Below are 18,612 nucleotides of genomic sequence, written 5' to 3'. Positions count from 1 at the left end.
GCCAGGCATGGTGGCAGGAGCCTAGAATCCCAGCTACTTGGGAAGCTGAGGCAGAAGAATCACTTGAACCTGGGAGGCAGAGGTTGCAGTGAGACAAAACCGCACCATTGCACTCTGGCCTGAACAACAAGAAAGAAACTCCATCTCAAAAAAATAAAATAAAACAAATAACCAAAGTTTGGTCATCTGAAGCAAATTAATTAGGCTTACCTCCAAATACTTAATTACAGATGGATTGTAGTCTATGGTTTTTCGGTTTACAGCTTTTCTCATTCGTTTTCCATCAAAAGTAAGCTGTTGCATTGCTTGCTGTTGTGCAAAATCAGGTCGCTTATAAAACAGCTGTCGAGGTGCCTGGTGCTGGAACCTTGGCATATGGAAAAAACGAGGAGGAGAACCAATTTCTGTAGCCATGGTGATGTTTTCCTTCCAGGATACTAGGATAAGGAAAAAGTACTTTCACTTCAAATATCAGCACTCCAACAATGCCTGAAAACATTTTTAAATTAACACTTTTTACACTTCTTTTCCCTTATCTAACATGCATCATTTCCAGTTACACAATGAACTACAGTCATGAGTCACTTAACGGGCATATGTTCTCAGAGATGCATCCTTAGGCAATTTCATCATTGTACAAACTTCACAGAGTTGTACTTACACAAACCTAGATGGTATACATAGCCTACTACATACCGAGGCTACATGGTGCAGCCTCATGCTCCTAGGTTACAAACCTGCACAGCATGTTACTATACTGAATGCTGGTGGCAACCGTAACACAGTAAGTATTCATGTATCTAAACATAGAAAAGAAACCACAGAAAAGTATGATAAAAATACTATATTAAAATCTTATGAGACCACTATCATATATGTGGTCCAACATTGACCACAATGTCATTTTGTGGTGCATGACTATATTAGATCAATAACAGAGACCAGCCACACATTTGAAAAAGACGACAGTCAAGGTGGAAGGACTGCTTGAGGCCAGGAGTAAGATCGGGCTGGGGAACATAGTGAGATTCCCATCTCTATAAAAAAAAAAAAAAACATTAGCTGGGCATGATGGCATGCACCTGTAGTCCTAACTATTCTGGAGGCTGAGACAGGAGAATCACTTGAGTCCAGAATTTTGAGGTTGCAGTGAGCAATGATCGTGCCACCGCACTCCAGCCTGAGTGACAGGGAGAGACCCTGTTGGAAAGAAGGAAGGGGGGGGTGCAGAGAAAGACTAATTCACAGAATAAGTGCTAATAGGCATTTGTTATAAAATTCAGCCTCCTGAAGAAAAAAAGCAGGATTGGTAACAGCTTGAGGCAGGGTGTATATGTGTGAGTCAGTGGATGGGTATGTGTTTATGTTTAGGGAATAAAAGAAGGTAGAATCACTGGGAATTGTTCACTTTTTCTCTTTTTTTCCCCTAGAGATAAGATCTCTCACTGTGTTGCCCAGGCTGGTCTCAGACTCCGGGGCTCGAGATCCTCATACTTTGGCCTCCTAAAGTGCTGGGATTACAGGCATGAGCCACCAAGCCTGGCCTTACATTTTTAAAATTAAAATTTCACAGCTGGGCATGGTGGCTCACACCTGTAATCCCACCACTTTGGGAGGCCGAGGCAGGTGGATCACGAGGTCAGGAGATCGAGACCATCCTGGCTAACACGGTGAAATCCGTCTCTACTAAAAATACAAAAAAAAAAAAAATTAGCCGGGCGTGGTGGCAAGTGCCTGTAGTCCCAGTTACTTGGGAGACTGAGGCAGGAGAATGGTGTGAACCTGGGAGGCGGAGCTTGCAGTGAGCTGAGATCACACCACTGCACTCCAGCCTGGGCGACAGAGCGAAACTGTCTCAAAAAATAACTAATTAATTAATATTTCACTTAGGCCAGGCACAGTGGCTCATGCCTATAATCCCAGCACTTTGGGAGGCCAAGGCGGGCAGATCACAAGGTCAGGAGTTCGAGACCAACCTGGCCAACATGGTGAAACCCCGTCTCTACTAAAAATACAAAAAATTGGCCGGGCGTGGTGGCTCAAGCCTGTAATCCCAGCACTTTGGGAGGCCGAGACAGGCGGATGACGAGGTCAGGAGATCGAGACCATCCTGGCTAACACGGTGAAACCCCATCTCTACGAAAAAATACAAAAAACTAGCCAGGTGTGGTGGCGGGCGCCTGTAGTCCCAGCTACTCGGGAGGCTGAGGCAGGAGAATGGCGTAAACCCCGGAGGCGGAGCTTGCAGTGAGCTGAGATCCAGCCACTGCACTCCAGCCTGGGTGACAGAGCGAGACTCCGTCTCAAAAAAAAAAAAAAAAAAAATTAGCTGGGCGTGGTGGCGGGCTCCTGTAATCCCAGCTACTTGGGAGGCTGAGGCAGGAGAATCATATGAACCCAGGAGGGAGAGGTTGCAGTGAGCCGAAATCACATCACTGCACTCCAGCCTGGGCGACAGGGCAAGACTGTCTTAAAAAAAAAAAAAAGGCCGGGCGCGGTGGCTCAAGCCTGTAATCCCAGCACTTTGGGAGGCCAAGACGGGCGGATCACGAGGTCGGGAGATCGAGACCATCCTGGCTAACATGGTGAAACCCCGTCTCTACTAAAAAACACAAAAAACTAGCCGGGCGAGGTGGCGGGCGCCTGTAGTCCCAGCTACTCGGGAGGCTGAGGCAGGAGAATGGCGGGAACCCGGGAGGCGGAGCTTGCAGTGAGCTGAGATCCGGCCACTGCACTCCAGCCTGGGCGGCAGAGCGAGACTCCGTCTCAAAAAAAAAAAAAAAAAAAAAATTCACTTAGAAGTTTGATGATAAAACTAATTACTTTTATGTTTATTGTTAAGACTCCATTTTATACAAGTCATTAAAGGTCTTTAAAATTTGACTTTTGTTCTTTTAAATTTCCTAGGAATAGTGTAGAAAGAGGAATAAACTACCTTATTTCATATCTATAATGAACAAAGAAAGTACGTATGCCCAAATTTCAGGAGCAAAATACCACAGAAACGTATTTCTCAGTATGTGTTATTTACATATTTACAAAGGTAACCTTAAGTTTATATCTGAAGAGAAAAATGTTAAGACCTTATAGTTTTTCAACTTCAACGTTCTACATTTAAACTTACATGCCAATAATACAAATATGCATGATTTTTAAAAAAAATTGTTTTAATTAGCCCAGTGTGCTGGTGCGCAACTGTTGCCCCAGCTACTCAGGGGGCTGAGGTGGGAGGATCACTTGAGACTGGGAAGTCAAATCTGCAGTGAACCATGATAGCACCACTGCACTCCAACCTAGGTGACAGAACAAGACCCTGTCTCCAAAAATAAAATAAAATAATAAAATTAAAAACTATTACAAATACAATAAAGGAGAGAAGTTAGAAACATTTCCACAATAGCTTTTGATTTCAAAAGCAGAAAAGACTGTGGTCACCATTATTTGCCTGTGTTCTTTTTTTTGTTTTGTTTTTGTTTTTGAGATGGAGTCTCACTCTGTCGCCCAGGCTGGAGTGCAGTGGCTCGATCTTGGCTCACTGCAAGCTCTGCCTCCCGGGTTCACGCCATTTTCCTATCTCAGCCTCCCGAGTAGCTGGGAGTACAGGCGCCCGCCACCACGCCCAGCTAATTTTTTAGTATTTTTAATAGAGACGGGGCTTCACCGTGTTAGCCAGGATAGTCTCGATCTCCTGACCTCCTGATCTGCCCGCCTCGGCCTCCCAAAGTGCTGTGATTACAGGTGTGAGCCACGGCGCCCAGCCATTTGTCTGTACTCTTAAAACTGCCTTATCTCACTCTCTAGACACTAAACAATGAGGCTGAAAAAATTTTTGATTTCCTTTTGATGAAATATTCTTGGTACTACTTCATTCAGCCTTGTCACATTGGTCCCTCCTAAGACCATTAAATTTGAATAATAATAATAACAACGAGGAGGAGGGGTGAAGGGAAAAGAAATCCTGACTTTTGCACACCAAAAATAAATAGTGCAATAAAATATGCATTTAACCTGTGTTACTTCCACCACTCTGAAGCAATCCCAGAAGGTCCTTGGCAAACATTAGCTTGAAATAAGATGAAAAGGCCGGGCGCAGTGGCTCAAGCCTGTAATCCCAGCACTTTGGGAGGCCGAGACGGGCGGATCACGAGGTCAGGAGATCGAGACCATCCTGGCTAACGCGGTGAAACCCCGTCTCTACTAAAAAAAAATACAAAAAACTAGCCGGGCGAGGTAGCGGGCGCCTGTAGTCCCAGCTACTCGGGAGGCTGAGGCAGGAGAATGGCGCAAATCCGGGAGGCGGAGCTTGCAGTGAGCTGAGATCCGGCCACTGCACTCCAGCCTGGGCGACAGAGCAAGACTCCGTCTCAAGAAAAAAAAAAAAGAAAGAAAGAAGATGAAAAATATTCTATGTCTTAGAGCTGTGCGTGAATTAAACGGCAGAAAAGCACTAAGCAGTTGATTCAATAAGGCTGGTGGAAGACTCTGTTTACTCAGTTATTCCATGAATCCAATTAAGTTTCAGCATCCCAATTTCAATTACCAGCTTCAATTCAGATGTCTGGGCCAGTAATTCTAAAATAAAGCTGTTTTGGAAAGCTTTTTTTTTTTTTTTTTTGAGATGGAGTCTTGCCTTGTTGCCCAGGCTGGAGTGCAGTGGTGTGATCTCAGCTCACTGCAAGCTCCGCCTCCCGGGCTTAAGCAGCCCTCCCACCTCAGCCTCCTGAGTAGCTGGGACCATCAGGCGCATGCCACCATGCCCAGGTAATTTTCTTGTATTTTAGTAGGCTGGTCTTGAACTCCTGAGCCCAAGCAATCCACCTGCTTGGGTCTCCGAAAGTGCTGGGATTACCGGCATGAGCCACCACCTCCAGCCCAAAAGTTTTTTTTTTTTTTTTTTTTTTTTTTGAGACACAGTCTCACTCTGTTGCCCTGGCTAGAGTGCAGTGGCGTGATCTCAGCTCACCACAACCTCTGCCTCCTGGGTTCAAGCAATTCTGCTGCCTCAGCCTCCCGAGTACGTGGGATTACAGGCATCTGCCACCATGCCTGGCTAATTTTTGTATTTTCATTAGAGACATGGTTTCACCATGTTGGCCAGGATGGTCTCAAACTTCTAGCCTCAGGTGATCCGCCCACCTCAGTTTCCCAAAGTGCTGGGATTACAGGCATGAGTCACAGATCCCGGCCCAAAAGCATATTTTAAAATTATGACTTCCAAATCAAATACCTAATTACATTAGAATAAAATTATTCTAACAGTATAGTTTCTATTACTATAAAATGAGAATAGATTTTTTTTCACAAGTCAAAAGGGATTTAAATATTATTCAGCTGCAAAAAAGAAATTAAGTTGATATAAATACAACATGAATATCAAAAACATTATGCTGCCGGGCGTGGTGACTCACGCCTATAATCCCAGCACTTTGGGAGGCCGAGGCGGGTGGATCACAAGGTCAGGAGATAGAGACCATCCTGGCTAACATGGTGAAACCCCGTCTCTACTAAAAATACAAAAAAACTAGCCAGGCATGGTGGCGGGCAACTGTAGTCCCAGCTACTCAGGAGGCTGAGGCAGGAGAATGGCGTGAACCTGGGAGGCGGAGCTTGCAGTGAGCCAAGATTGAGCCACTGCACTCCAGCCTGGGCGAGAGTGAGACTCCGTCTCAAAAAAAAAATGCTAAGTGAAAGAAGTCAGCCACAAAAAGTCACATATTGTGTGATTACATTTATATGAAAAATCCAGAACATGCTAATATACAGAGACAAAAAGCTAAAAGATTAGTGTTTGCCAAGGGCCAGGGAATGAGAGGAATGGAGAACGACTGCTTAACAAAAATAGAATTTCCTTTTGGGATGATGAAAATGTCTTGCAACCTGACAGAGGTAGTTGCTGCAAAAAAACTGTGAATTTACCAAATCCCACTGAATTATACACTTTAAAATGGTTACAACAGTGAATTCTCTGTTATGTGACTTTTACCTCAATTAAGGAATAACGGGCTTACCAACTGGAAAAAAATTTTTTTTTTTTTTTTTTGGTTTTGAGACAGAGTCTCACTCTATTGCCCAGGCAGGCACTGTAACCTCCGCCTCCCGGGTTCAAGCAATTCTCCTGCCTCCACCTCCCAAGTAGCTGGGACTATAAGCGCACTCCACCACGTCCAGCTAATTTTTGTCATTTTAGTAGAGCCGGGGTTTTGCCATGTTGATCAGGCTAGACTCAAACTCCTGACCTCAGGTGATCCACCCGCCTCGGCCTCCCAAGGTGCTGGGATTACAGGCATGAGCCATCGTGCCTGGCCCACTGCAAAAAAAATTTTAAGGGACAACAGATGAAACAACAGAAAGTTGATGACTGTTGAAGCTGGGTGGAGCGTATATGGATACAAAGCACTAATCAAGAGTCACATCAAGGATATTTATCCTACAAATATGAGGAAAATGACTGAAGTCAAATGCAAAAAAAAAGTGTTGTTACTTACACTCTTTGAAATAACTCATATGTTAAAGCTACAGAAAAATATCAATCCTTCATTTATGACCTCGTAGAGGATGCGAAAATAATCTTTCCATTTACAAATCTGTTGAGTAAAACTGGTTCTGAAAAGGCGTTTTTAACTTTTCTTTGAATGGTCAAGTACTGATGGTGTTTCAGAAATAAAGGTCAAGCAAGAAGAAAATGAGAAAAAAAAAAAGAACAATTATATTTGAAACAAACATCCAGCCTAAAATAAAACTAAAACAAAAAATCTCTTCACAATACAGTGACCAGGCTGCATCTATACCTTATACACTTCAGCTTCACATCCTGCAAACTATAAAGTTACTTGGCCAAAATCACAACAGTCTCTTGGCGGCTGTCATGGGCTGAAATGTGTCCCCTCAAAAATTCATAAGTTTAAGTCCTAACCTCCAGTACCTCACAATGTGAGTCTATTTAGATTTAGGGTCCTAATCCAATCTAACTGGTATTCTTTTAAACGAAGATTAGGACACAGACAACACAGACAGAAGAATGACTGTAAGGACAGAGAGAAAAGACAGCCATCTACAAGTCGAGAGGAGAGGCTCTCCAGGAACCAGCCCTGCTCACATCCTGATCTCAGACTTTCAGCCTCCAGAACTTTGAGAAGATACATTTCTACTGTTTAATCCCCCAGTCTATGGTGCTTTGTTATAGCAGCCCAAGCTAAGAGAGGGGCAGTCAAGGCAAAATACCTCCTGACTCTCCTTCAACATAGGTTGCCAAAAACACTCAGCAATCACACCTTTAATCCTAGCATTTTGGGAGGCCGATACAGGTGGATTGTTTGAGCCCAGGAGTTCAAGACCACCCAGTAAGACCCTGTCTCTACAAAAAATACAAAAATTAGCCAGGCCTGGTGGTGCACACCTGTAGTCCCAGCTACTCAGGAGACTGAGATGGCAGCCTGGGAGGTCAAGGCTGCAGTGAACCAATGTTGCACCACTGCACTCCAGCCTGGGTGTCACAGTGAGACCCCGTCTCAAAAAAAGAAAAAAATATTTAAGCAAAAATGATACAACAGCTTTCTCTGATAGCAGAAAACTTGACATGTGAGACTGAAAAGTTATTGACCATGACAGAAAGAACCAATCCTCAAAGAAGTCATTACAACTATCCTCTACGCTTTACTTGGGATGAGTAAAGATCTAGATTTATGACCAAATGCAGAGAAAGAAGAGCCTTGTCCTTTATAAAAGTAATGAATGAGATTGGTACTCACTGCAGTACTGACTTGAGGTATGCTAACAGAACAACACAACTTAAAGTACTTAGTCCCCAAAACACACTCATCTCACATCCAGGGTGGAGAGGGAGGACAGACAAAGAGTTTGGGAAAGGAGGGTGCAAGAGAGAGGAACTGAGGTAGAGAAGACAAATAATTTGCCTATTGTTATTCAATATATACTAACAATACAACCAAATTGCTAAGGACAAAAATCCATCTGAAACACTGAATTCATCATGCCTTTCTCCTATACACAAACCTTCAATGTTTCAAGCAATCACCACAGTTTTATCAAGAGCCTACTTTACATATATACACTGCCTCAGGTACAGCACACAAGTCTGATTCACTAAATTTCACTCCTAATTTCACAGAACAGTAGTTTTCAGACTTTGCAGTGCCTGGTCCCCTTCTCTAATTTTAGCAAATACAAAGATTCTGAGTACACAAAAGTTTGCATCGCATCCTTTGCCTTAAGCTTTCAACTGCTCAAGAAAATCGGGAAAGCCAGTCAATTTCTCCTTATTTTCTCAACCTGTAAAATGAGTTGCATGCCTCAAAAATATTATTTTGCATTAAATTTGTATCTTTCAACAATGTGGTGACTATACTTTTAAACAGAATGGAACACTCAGACAGTGTGCCAATGTTTGTATGCACAAGTCCATACCAACTTTATAATTCTGCTTTTTTTGAGACAGGGTCTTGCTCTCTTGCCCAGGATGGAATACAGTGGCACTACCACAGCTCACTGCAGCTCAAGTGTTCCTCCTGTCTCAGCCTCCCAAGTGGGTGGAACTACAGACGTGTGCCACCTGGACTCAGCTAATTTTTTTCATTTTCTGTAGAGACAGATCTCGCTTTGTTGCCCAGGCTGGTCCAGAACTCCTGAGCTCAAACGATCCTCCCACCTCAGCCTCTCAAAGTGGTGGGATTATAGGCATAAGCCACTGTGCCTGGCCAATTCTGTTTATTGTCCCAAATGCTCACAAGATAACTTCTTGTATAATCTTAGTCATGTGATGATACTGAAATTACAGTTGAAGATAAAAGTTAAAAATGAGCCAGGTGTGGTGGCTCATGCTTGTAATCCCAAAACTTTGAGAGGCCAAGGGAGGAGGATCTCTTGAGGCCAGGAGTTCAAGACAAGCTGAGGCAGAATAGGAAGACCCCCATCTCCGCAAAAAAAAATTTAAAAAATTATTGGCTGGGTGCGGTGGCTCACGACTGTAATCCCAGCACTCTGGGAGTCCGAGGAGGGTGGGATTACCTGAGGTCAGAAGTTCAAGACTGGCCTGGCCAACATGGCAAAACCCCATCTCCACTAAAAATACAAAAATTAGCTGGGCACGATGGCTGGCGCCTGTAATCCCAGCTACTCAGGAGGCTGAGGCAGGAGAATCGCTTGACCCCAAGAGGCAGAGGCTGCAGTGAGCCGAGATCTGTTGCTCCAGCCTGGACAACAGAACAAGACTCCATCTCAAAAAAAAAAAAAAAAAGAAACAAAAACAAAAAACTGATGTGCCCTGACCACCCGCCAGACAATGAACACACAGACACCCCCCCCACACACACAAACAACACACACACACACACACACACACATTCTGTTCTCAAGAGTCTGATGGTTTATCAGTACAGAAGAGCTCAAAAAGAACAACGTGAGAAGCTACTACTACGTTAAGACACTACTATGCTGTGTGCCAGGCACTATTACAAGGGATATAGCACAGGAAGCTTATAGCACCAATCAGCCTTAAGAAGCTTAAATTCTGGGTGAAGTGAGGGAGGCAGGGGCAGGGAGTGTCAGGGGAGAGACTCTTGAGAAAATAAAGTAAATAAAGCTCTCTAATTCACTCAGCATACCAAGGCCAGCATATTTTTTCCCCAAACAAACATAATCCAAAATAATCTTTTCACCAACCAAATATTTCTGACTACCATTCGAATTATTTTACTATAATAGATCTCCAACTAAAACACATAGGAAAATGACCTAGTTAGCACTCAACTAATTCCTCGGCTTCAATACAAAATGAATTTACTGAATGCTTCATATAAATTAGTAAAAAGAGTTTTAAACTAAGATTCAGAGGGGCAGAGTGAGGCTCTGGCATAAAAAAAAATGCTGACATGAAATATCATGAATGAGTCTAAAGCAGTGCTTTTTCTTTAAACCAGAATCACATCCTACTGATGGTTCCTGAAATCAATGTGGCTGACAAGCAGCATTATTTTTATTTAAAAAAACAAAAAAGGGCCAGGGTGGTGGCTCATGCCTGTAATCCCAGCACTCTGGGAGGCCAAGGCAGGTGGATCACTTGAGGTCAGGAGTTCAAGACGAGCCTGGCTAATATCGTGAAACCCCGTCTCTACTAAAAACACAAAAATTAGCCAGGTATGGTGGCGCACAACCGTAGTCCCTGCTACTTGAGAGGCTGAGGCAGGAGAATCGCTTGAAACTCAGAGGCGGAGGTTGCAGTGAGCCCAGATCACGACACTGCATTCTAGCCTGGGCAACAGAGCAAGACTCCGTCTCAAAAAAAAGTAAAAAAAAAAAAAAAAAAGAACATATGATAGAATTGCACATTTGAAAGAACTGTTTTTATGCAACTTCTGTTTCCACTGGATTCGTGTGTATGCATACAGGGTCACAATATTTACAAAGTATTTTCTTCCTAGGAATCTGTCCACTAAAAGCCAAGGGCTTGCTGTTAACACCACCATGAGGTGTTCCCTTCCTGTGTATTTCTGCTAATGTCTGCTGCCACTGCATATCCATAGCCAAAGAAGATCACATATAGCATCTGTCCAGTATGAATATTGTGGCTAGGCCAGGTGCGGTGGCTCACGTCTGTAATCCCAGCACTTTGGGAGGCCGAGGCGGGTGGATCATGAGGTCCGGAGATCGAGACCATCCTGACTAACATGGTGAAACCCAGTGTCTACTAAAAATACAAAAAATTAGCCAGGTGTGGTGGCTGGCACCTGTAGTCCCAGCAACTCGGGAGGCTGAGGCAGGAGAATGGCGTGAACCTGGGAGGCGGAGGTTGCAGTGAGCCAAGATCGTGCCACTGAACTCCAGCCTGGGCAACAGAGCAATACTCCGTCTAAAAAAAAAAAAAAAAAAAAAAAAAAAAAGACTATTGTGGCTGATCACAGTAGCTATGGTACCAGAATTTGATCCAATTATCAAATCCAACAATTCCTACAATGTCAGCCACTAATCAGAGCTTCTGATCAGAACAAGAAAGCTTGTTTTCCCAAACTGAGATAACCGAATTCTAACCAAAAGCAAATTATTGATGCATTAACTAGCTAGCAATTAATATAGGACTTTTAAAAATAATAAAGTTTTAAGATTCACACCTCCATTAACACTCCTGGACTCCAGGGTCAAAACCTCAGCCTGGAAACCCCTGTTTTAGATTATTTATCTATAGTCCACTAGGTTCTAAGATAATCAATCTACTCTGAAAGAAATTTGATACCCAATCTGTCACTGAACTTTCAGGGGCTCTTCATGAGCGGTAGGCTAGACCAGTAACAAAATGATCAACATGTCCTTTCTCTTCATTGTCCAACTTTAATTAATATGAATCCTGAAAAGTCAGGAGAAATTACATGGAGACCATTCAATCTGTTAAGGAATAATCAATGAAGCTGTTTAAATAAGCAGGTTTTGGCCAGGCACAGTGGCTCACGCATGTAACCCCAGCACTTTGGGTGACCAAGGTGGGAGGATCACTTGACGCCAGGAGTTGGAGACCAGCCAACATAGTGAGACCCTCCTCCTTCAAAAGTAAACTTTCACCTGCAGTCCCATCTACTCAAAAGGCTGAGGCAGGAGGATCCCCTGAGCCCAGGAGTTTGAGGCTGCAGTGAACCATGATCACACCACTGAACTCCAGTCTGGGCAGCAGAATGAGACCCCACCTCAAAATAATTTATTAATAGCTTTTTATTTTTTACTTTTTGAGAGACAGTCTCACTCTGTTACCCAGGCTGGAGTGCAGTGGCACCATCTCAGCTCACTACAACCTCCATCTCACAGGTTCAAGCAATTCTCCCACCTCAGCCTCCCAAGTAGCTGGGACTAAGAGTGTGCACCACCACACCCAGCTAATTTTTTTCCTATCTCTAATAGAGATGGGGTTTTACCATGTTGGCCAGGCTGGTCTCAAACTCCTGACCTCAAGTGATCCATCTGCCTCAGCCTCCCAAAGTGCTGGGATTATAGGTGTGAGCCACCATGCCCGGCCCAATTAATAGCTTTTTAAAGTTCGAGATTCTATATCTTGACTGTGGTAATAGATACATGAACGTATCCAATACATATTGTATGCCTCATTTATGTGGCATTCTTAAAATGCCAAAACAATAGAAATGACTGCCAAGAGTTAGGGGGGTGGGAGAGGGTGCATGGGTGTGGTTATACAAAAGGTAACCCTTGTAGTGATAAACTGTTAATATCTTGATTATGGTGGTGAATACAGGAACATAAACATATAATAAGATTGCAGAAAACTATAGATACACACAGTAAGTACAGTAAAACTGGAGGAAATCTAAACAAGATCTGCAGATCATATCATTATCAACGCTCCGCTTGTGACAATGTACTACAGTTTTACAATTTGTTATCATTGGGAGAAACTGGACATACACAGAATCTCTGTATTAAGGATCTCTCTGTATTATTTCTCAAAAATGCATGTGAATCTACAATTATCTCAATAAAAATTTCTACCTTAAAAGTTAACATGAGCAATTCACTAGCTGGTTTAAAAAAAAAAAAATTCCATGTTGAGGCCGGGTGCAGTGGCTCAAACCTATAATCCCAGCACTTTGGGAGGCCAAGGTGGGCGGATCACCTGAGGTCAGGAGTTCAAGACCAGCTTGGCCAACATGCAGAAACCCCATCTGTACTGAAAATACAAAATTAGCCGGACATGGTGGCACATGCCTGTAATCTCAGCTACTCGGGAGGCTGAGGCAGGAGAATCGCCTGAACTCGGGAGGCGGAGGTTGCGGTGAGCCAAGATTGTGCCATTGCACAATCTTGCACAAGCCTGGGCAACAAGAGCGAAACTCCATCTCAAAAAAAAAAAAAAAAAAAAAAAATCCAAGCTGAGAACGCACATACGGAATATTCAAAGTCAAGTGTTTTACAACTGCTGTTATAAATTTGTTGATCACTAAACTTGACATTAAAGATCAATTTTCGGCCGGGCGCAGTGGCTCACTTTGGGAGACCAAGGTGGGATGGTCATTTGAGGTCAGCAATTCAAGACCAACCTGACAAACACAGTGAAACCCTGTCTCTACTAAAAATACAAAAAATTAGCCAGGGATAGCGGTGTACGTCTGTAATCTCAGCTGCTTGACAGGCTGAGGCAGGAGAATTGCTTGAACCTGGGAGGCAGGGATTGCAGTGAGCTGAGGCTGCACCACTGCACTCCAGCCTGGCACCACAGCGAGACTCTGTCTCAAAAAAACGATCAATTTTCATTAACCAAATGCGGCAGTTTTCTAGTTTTCAGGTACGGCCTTAGTTGCGTAATTTTTTATAACTTGGGGGAAGCAGCTTCCACTGTGTACAGTAGGCTCTCTGTATCTATCAGTTCTGCATCCATGCATTCAACCAACTGAGGAAGAAAAATATTAGAGGGGAATAAACGGATGGTTGTATCTGTAGTAAACAATATAGTATAACAACTATTTACACAGCATTCACATAGTATTAGGTATTACAGCATTCACATAGTATTAGGTATCAATCTAAAGAAAATTTAAAGTATACAGCTGGAGCTGGGCATGGTGGCTCACACCTGTAATCCCAGCACTTTGGGAGGCTAAGGCGGGCGGATCACGAGGTCAGGAGATCAAGACCATCCTGGCTAACACGGTGAAGCCCCGGCTCTACTAAAAATACAAAAAATTAGCCGGGCGTGGTGGCGGGCACCTGTAGTCCCAGCTACTTGAGAGGCTGAGGCAGGAGAATGGTGGGAACCCAAGAGGCGGAGCTTGCAGTGAGCTAAGATTGCGCCACTGCACTCCAGCCTGGGCAACAGAGCGAGACTCCGTCTCAAAATAAAATACAATAAAGTATACAGCAGGATGTGTGTATGTTACATGCAAATGCTACACCATTTTATTTAAAGGACTTGAGCATCCGTGGATTTTGGTATCCTTGGGGATTCCTAGTACTACTCCCCCATGGATACTAAGGGACTACTATACTTAGCCATAAAATTACTGAAGTATTTTAGTGAATACTGCTTTAGATATGTTTAATGCAAGTTACCTGATACTATACTGGGCATTTATATTCAGTTTTCTGTGCCATTTCAAAAGCTACCTTTATATATAAAGCACATGACCACAAACATGGCTGTCTTCCTCATTAGAAGTAATAACTCAATATTTCAAAAGTGTGACACTAGGATAGAGAAACCAGCACTTTTTTGTCAAGTTTTCAGTGAAGACTAATGTCAGGGGTTCCTGGATGTGGTTTTCTGCCTTTCATCTGCACACAAAGCAAAAGGGTTTTCCTACCCAGGTGATTTTAAAGTGCAACAAAATTTGGGAACAATTGGATTAAGTAATTTGGACAGCCTACTTCTGAAACAGCTTCCTTACAAAAGCAAGTTCTTCAGCTATTTTATTTCAGGACTCCTTTACTTTTTTGGGGTTTTTTTGAGACCAAGTCTCGCTCTGGTGCCCAGACTGGAGTATAGTGGCGTGACCTCGGCTCACTGCAACCTCTGCCTCAGTCTCCTGAGTAGATGAGATCACAGGCGTGCACCACCACCCCCAGCTAATTTTTTGTATTTTTAGTAGAGACAAGGTTTCACCATGTTGGTCAGGCTGGTCTTGAACTCCTGACCTCAAATGACCCTCCCGCCTCGGTCTCCCAAAGTGCTGGTATTACAGGTGTGAGCCACCGCACCCAGCCAGCACTTCCTTGTTCTTTTAAACACTGAAGATTCTCCAAAATTTCCGTTTACTGTGGTATTGGATACTGGCCACATTAGAAATGAAAACAAAATGTTTTTAAAATATTAATTCATTTTTAAGTAATGATAAACTCATTATCTTTCCCTTCCCAAAAGCAATTAGTGAGAAGAGTAGCATTGTTTTCCACATTTCTGCTTATCTTTTTAGTATCTAGCTTAATGGAAAACAGCTGCTTTCTCAGGTTTGCTTCTGCATTCAGTCTGCTGCAATATGTTATTTGAATTAAAAGTATATGAAAAACGGCCGGGCATATATGAAAACTATTACAAAAAAAATCTGGATTCACACATTTATACATCTAGAAAGTATTTTCATAGCCTTCTCAGACAATTGTAGATATTCTATGATACTCCTTTCCAAAAACAAGCACTAGTTTATGAAATACTAACTGCAATGTGTCATCTGAAATCATATTTTTTTTTCTTGTTTTTTGAGACAGGGTCTCACTCTGTCACCCAGGCTGGAGTGCAATCACAGCACCCTGCAGGTTGACCTCGCAAGTTCAGGTCATCTTCCACCTCAGTCTCCAGAGTAGCTGGGACTACAGGTACGTGACACCTCGCCTGGCCAATTTTTGTATTTTGTAGACATGTTGCCCCAGCTGGTCTCACTCCTGGGCTCAATCTATCCACTCACCTCCCCCTCCCAAAGTACAAAGACTACAGATGTGAGCCACTCCGCCTAGCCTTAAAATTGTATCAACGAGCTTTTTATACTGTTACCTTAAAATCCATTGATTTGTCTTGCAATTTGAATGGAACTTTTACCCCTGCATGATTTTATAACATCATGCACTGACCATCTGGAAAATACTGGTTCCAGAGAATTACATTCATCATCCAATTTTTATCACATTCCTTATAAAATACAACTTTCCTTAAAATCATCACTGTTCTCATCTTAAAATGTATAATTATTGGGAACCTCAACTTCACAACGGCAGACACAAGCTTTCCAAACTTCCTATCTTGAAAGCTCAGATTTTTATCACTGGCAACAAATAAATGTTTTCCCTGAATCAACAGGTTGCCTCCATTCATTTTCAAGAAAAATATTTGTCGTTTTCTGGCTGCTCCATGTCGTTGTCAGCATTTGGTGTAGCAGCTGTTTTGAATGAATGCCATAGTTTGTCACTCTTTTAATTTTTTTTCTATGGTCTTTGTTATTTAGAGTAGTTTTAGGTTCACAGCAAAATTGAACAGAAAGTACAAAGTTCCCATACATTCTCTCTCCCCTCTCTCAACACACACAGCCCTACCCACCCCTAACATCCCACACCAGTAGGGAACATGTGTTAGAATCAATGAACCAACACCGATGCATCATTATCACCCAAAGTTCATGGTATACATACGTATGTGTTAGTTTACATAGGTTCACTCTCGATGTGCATTCTCTTCAGTTGTGACAAATGTATAATGACATGTATCCACATAGAATAGTTTCTGCCGCCCTAAAAATCCTCTGCTCTACCTATTCATCCTTCCCTCCCCCAAACCCCTGGCTATTTACTAATAATCTTTTTGCTGTCTCCACAGTTTTGCCCTTTCCAGAATGTCATACAGTTGGAACCACACAGTGTGGAGCATTTTGAGACTGGCTTCTTTTACTTAGCAATACGCATTTAAGGTTCCTGCATGTCTTTTCAGGTCTTGACAGCTTTTTTTTGTTTTTACTACTATTACTTTTCATTCCTCTATGGATGTACCAAACTTTGTTTATCCACTCCCCTACTGAAAGACATCTGGGTTGCCTCCAAGTTTTGGCAATTATGAACAAAACTACTATAAACATTCATGTGCAAGTTTTTGGGTAGATGTTATTTTCAACTCATGTAGGTAAATACCAAGGAGCAAGGTGGCTAGATCACATGGTAAGGGTATGCTTGGTTTTGTAAGAAACTGCCTAACTATATTCTGAAGTAGGTGTACCATTCTGCATTCTGACTGGCAAAGTGAGAGTTCTTGCTGCTCCATGTCACTGTCAGCATTTGGTCTAGCAGCTGCTTTGAATTTTTGCCATTCTAATAGGTCAGTAGTATTATCTCATTTATTTTATTCTGTTTTTTGAGAGAGTCTCCCTCTGTCACCTAGCCTGAAGTGCAGTAGCACAATCACAGCTCACTGCAGCTTCAACCTCCTAGGCTCAAACAATCCTCTCACCTCAGCCTCCTGAGTTGCTAAGACCACAGGCATGTGCCACCATGAGTGGGTAAACTGTTCTTTTTTTTGTAGAGACAGGGTCTCACTGTGTTGTCCAGGCTAGTCTTGAACTCCTAGGTTCAAGTGATCCTCCTGCTTTGGCTTTCCAAAGTGCTGTGATGACAGGCATGAGCCACAGTGCCCAGCCGATACTGTTTTTCTCTTATTTCCATATCCAGATGTTCACTATTACTATACAGAAATACAATATTTTGGTAGGATGCAGTGGCTCACACCTGTATTCTCAACACTTTGGGAGGCTGAGGCAGAAGGATCACTTGAGGCCAGGAGTTCAAGACCAGCTCAGTCAACATGGCAAAACCTTGTCTCTACTAAAACTACGAACATATTAGCTGGGCATGATGCACGCCTGTGATCCCAGCTACACAGGAGGCTAAAGCATGAGAATTGCTTGAACCTGGGAGGTTGGAGATTGCAGTGAGCCAAGATTGCGCCACTGCACTCCAGCCTGGGCAAGAGAGCAAGACTCTGTCTCAAAATATATATATGTGTATATATATATTTAAATATGTTGTCCATATATCCTATAACCTTGATAAACACAACTTATTCTAGAAGCTTTCTTGTAGATTCCTTGGGATTTTCTACATAGACAATATATCATCTGCAAAGAGGTATAATTTTATTTCTTCCTTTTTGTTCTAAAAGCCTTTTCAGGCCGGGCGCGGTGGCTCAAGCCTGTAATCCCAGCACTTTGGGAGGCCGAGACGGGCGGATCACGAGGTCAGGAGATCGAGACCATCCTGGCTAACACGGTGAAACCCCGTCTCTATTAAGAAATACAAAAAACTAGCCGGGCGAGGTGGCGGGCGCCTGTAGTCCCAGCTACTCGGGAGGCTGAGGCCGGAGAATGGCGTAAACCCGGGAGGCGGAGCTTGCAGTGAGCTGAGATCCGGCCACTGCACTCCAGCCTGGGTGACAGAGCGAGACTCCGTCTCAAAAAAAAAAAAAAAAAAAAAAGCCTTTTCATTTCTTTTTCTTGCCTTATCGTACTGTTCCAAACTTTAGGGAGGAGGCATTTCTCCTTTACTATTACGTAGGACACATAACTACAGATTTTTTGTAGATGCCCTTTATCAGACTGAAGTAAATCTTTTTTTTTTTTTTTTTTGAGACGGAGTCTCGCTCAGTCGCCCAGGCTGGAGTGCAGTGGCGCGATCTCGGCTCACTGCAAGCTCTGCCTCCCAGGTTCACGCCATTCTCCTGCCTCAGCCTCCCGAGTAGCTGGGACTACAGGCGTCCGCCACCACGCCCGGCTAATTTTTTGCATTTTTTAGTAGAGACGGGGTTTCACCGTGTTAGCCAGGATGGTCTCGATCTCCTGACCTTGTGATCCGCCCATCTCGGCCTCCCAAAGTGCTGGGATTACAGGCGTGAGCCACCGCGCCCGGCCTGAAGTAAATCTTTTCTATTACTGGTTTGTTAAAAAAAAATTTGGGGGCCAGGCGCGGTGGCTCAAGCCTTTGTTAAAAAAAATTTTTGGGCCGGGTGCGGTGGCTCAGGCCTGTAATCCCAGCACTTTGGGAGGCTGAGACGGGCAGATCACAAGGTCAGGAGATCGAGATCATCCTGGATAACACGGTGAAACTCCGTCTCTACTAAAAAATACAAAAAAA

General features: G+C 43.2%; 1 protein-coding gene across 6 annotated transcripts in view; it reads right to left on the bottom strand.

Annotated features, from left to right (window-relative positions):
- The window catches only part of WDR33 (WD repeat domain 33), a 325,821-nt gene that overhangs the window by 67,139 nt on the left and 240,070 nt on the right, over nucleotides 1-18,612 (bottom strand). For all 6 annotated transcript variants that reach the window (XM_077956741.1, XM_077956740.1, XM_077956742.1 and 3 more), the window contains one exon: nucleotides 211-437. In XM_077956741.1, the coding sequence (XP_077812867.1) occupies nucleotides 211-414 (204 nt within the window). In that variant the 5' untranslated portion in view covers nucleotides 415-437. The remainder of the gene's footprint in view (nucleotides 1-210; nucleotides 438-18,612) is intronic.

Source organism: Macaca mulatta, chromosome 12 (genome assembly GCF_049350105.2).
Source record: "Macaca mulatta isolate MMU2019108-1 chromosome 12, T2T-MMU8v2.0, whole genome shotgun sequence".
Taxonomy (NCBI): domain Eukaryota; kingdom Metazoa; phylum Chordata; class Mammalia; order Primates; family Cercopithecidae; genus Macaca; species Macaca mulatta.
This window is presented reverse-complemented; position numbering and strand designations above follow the sequence as displayed.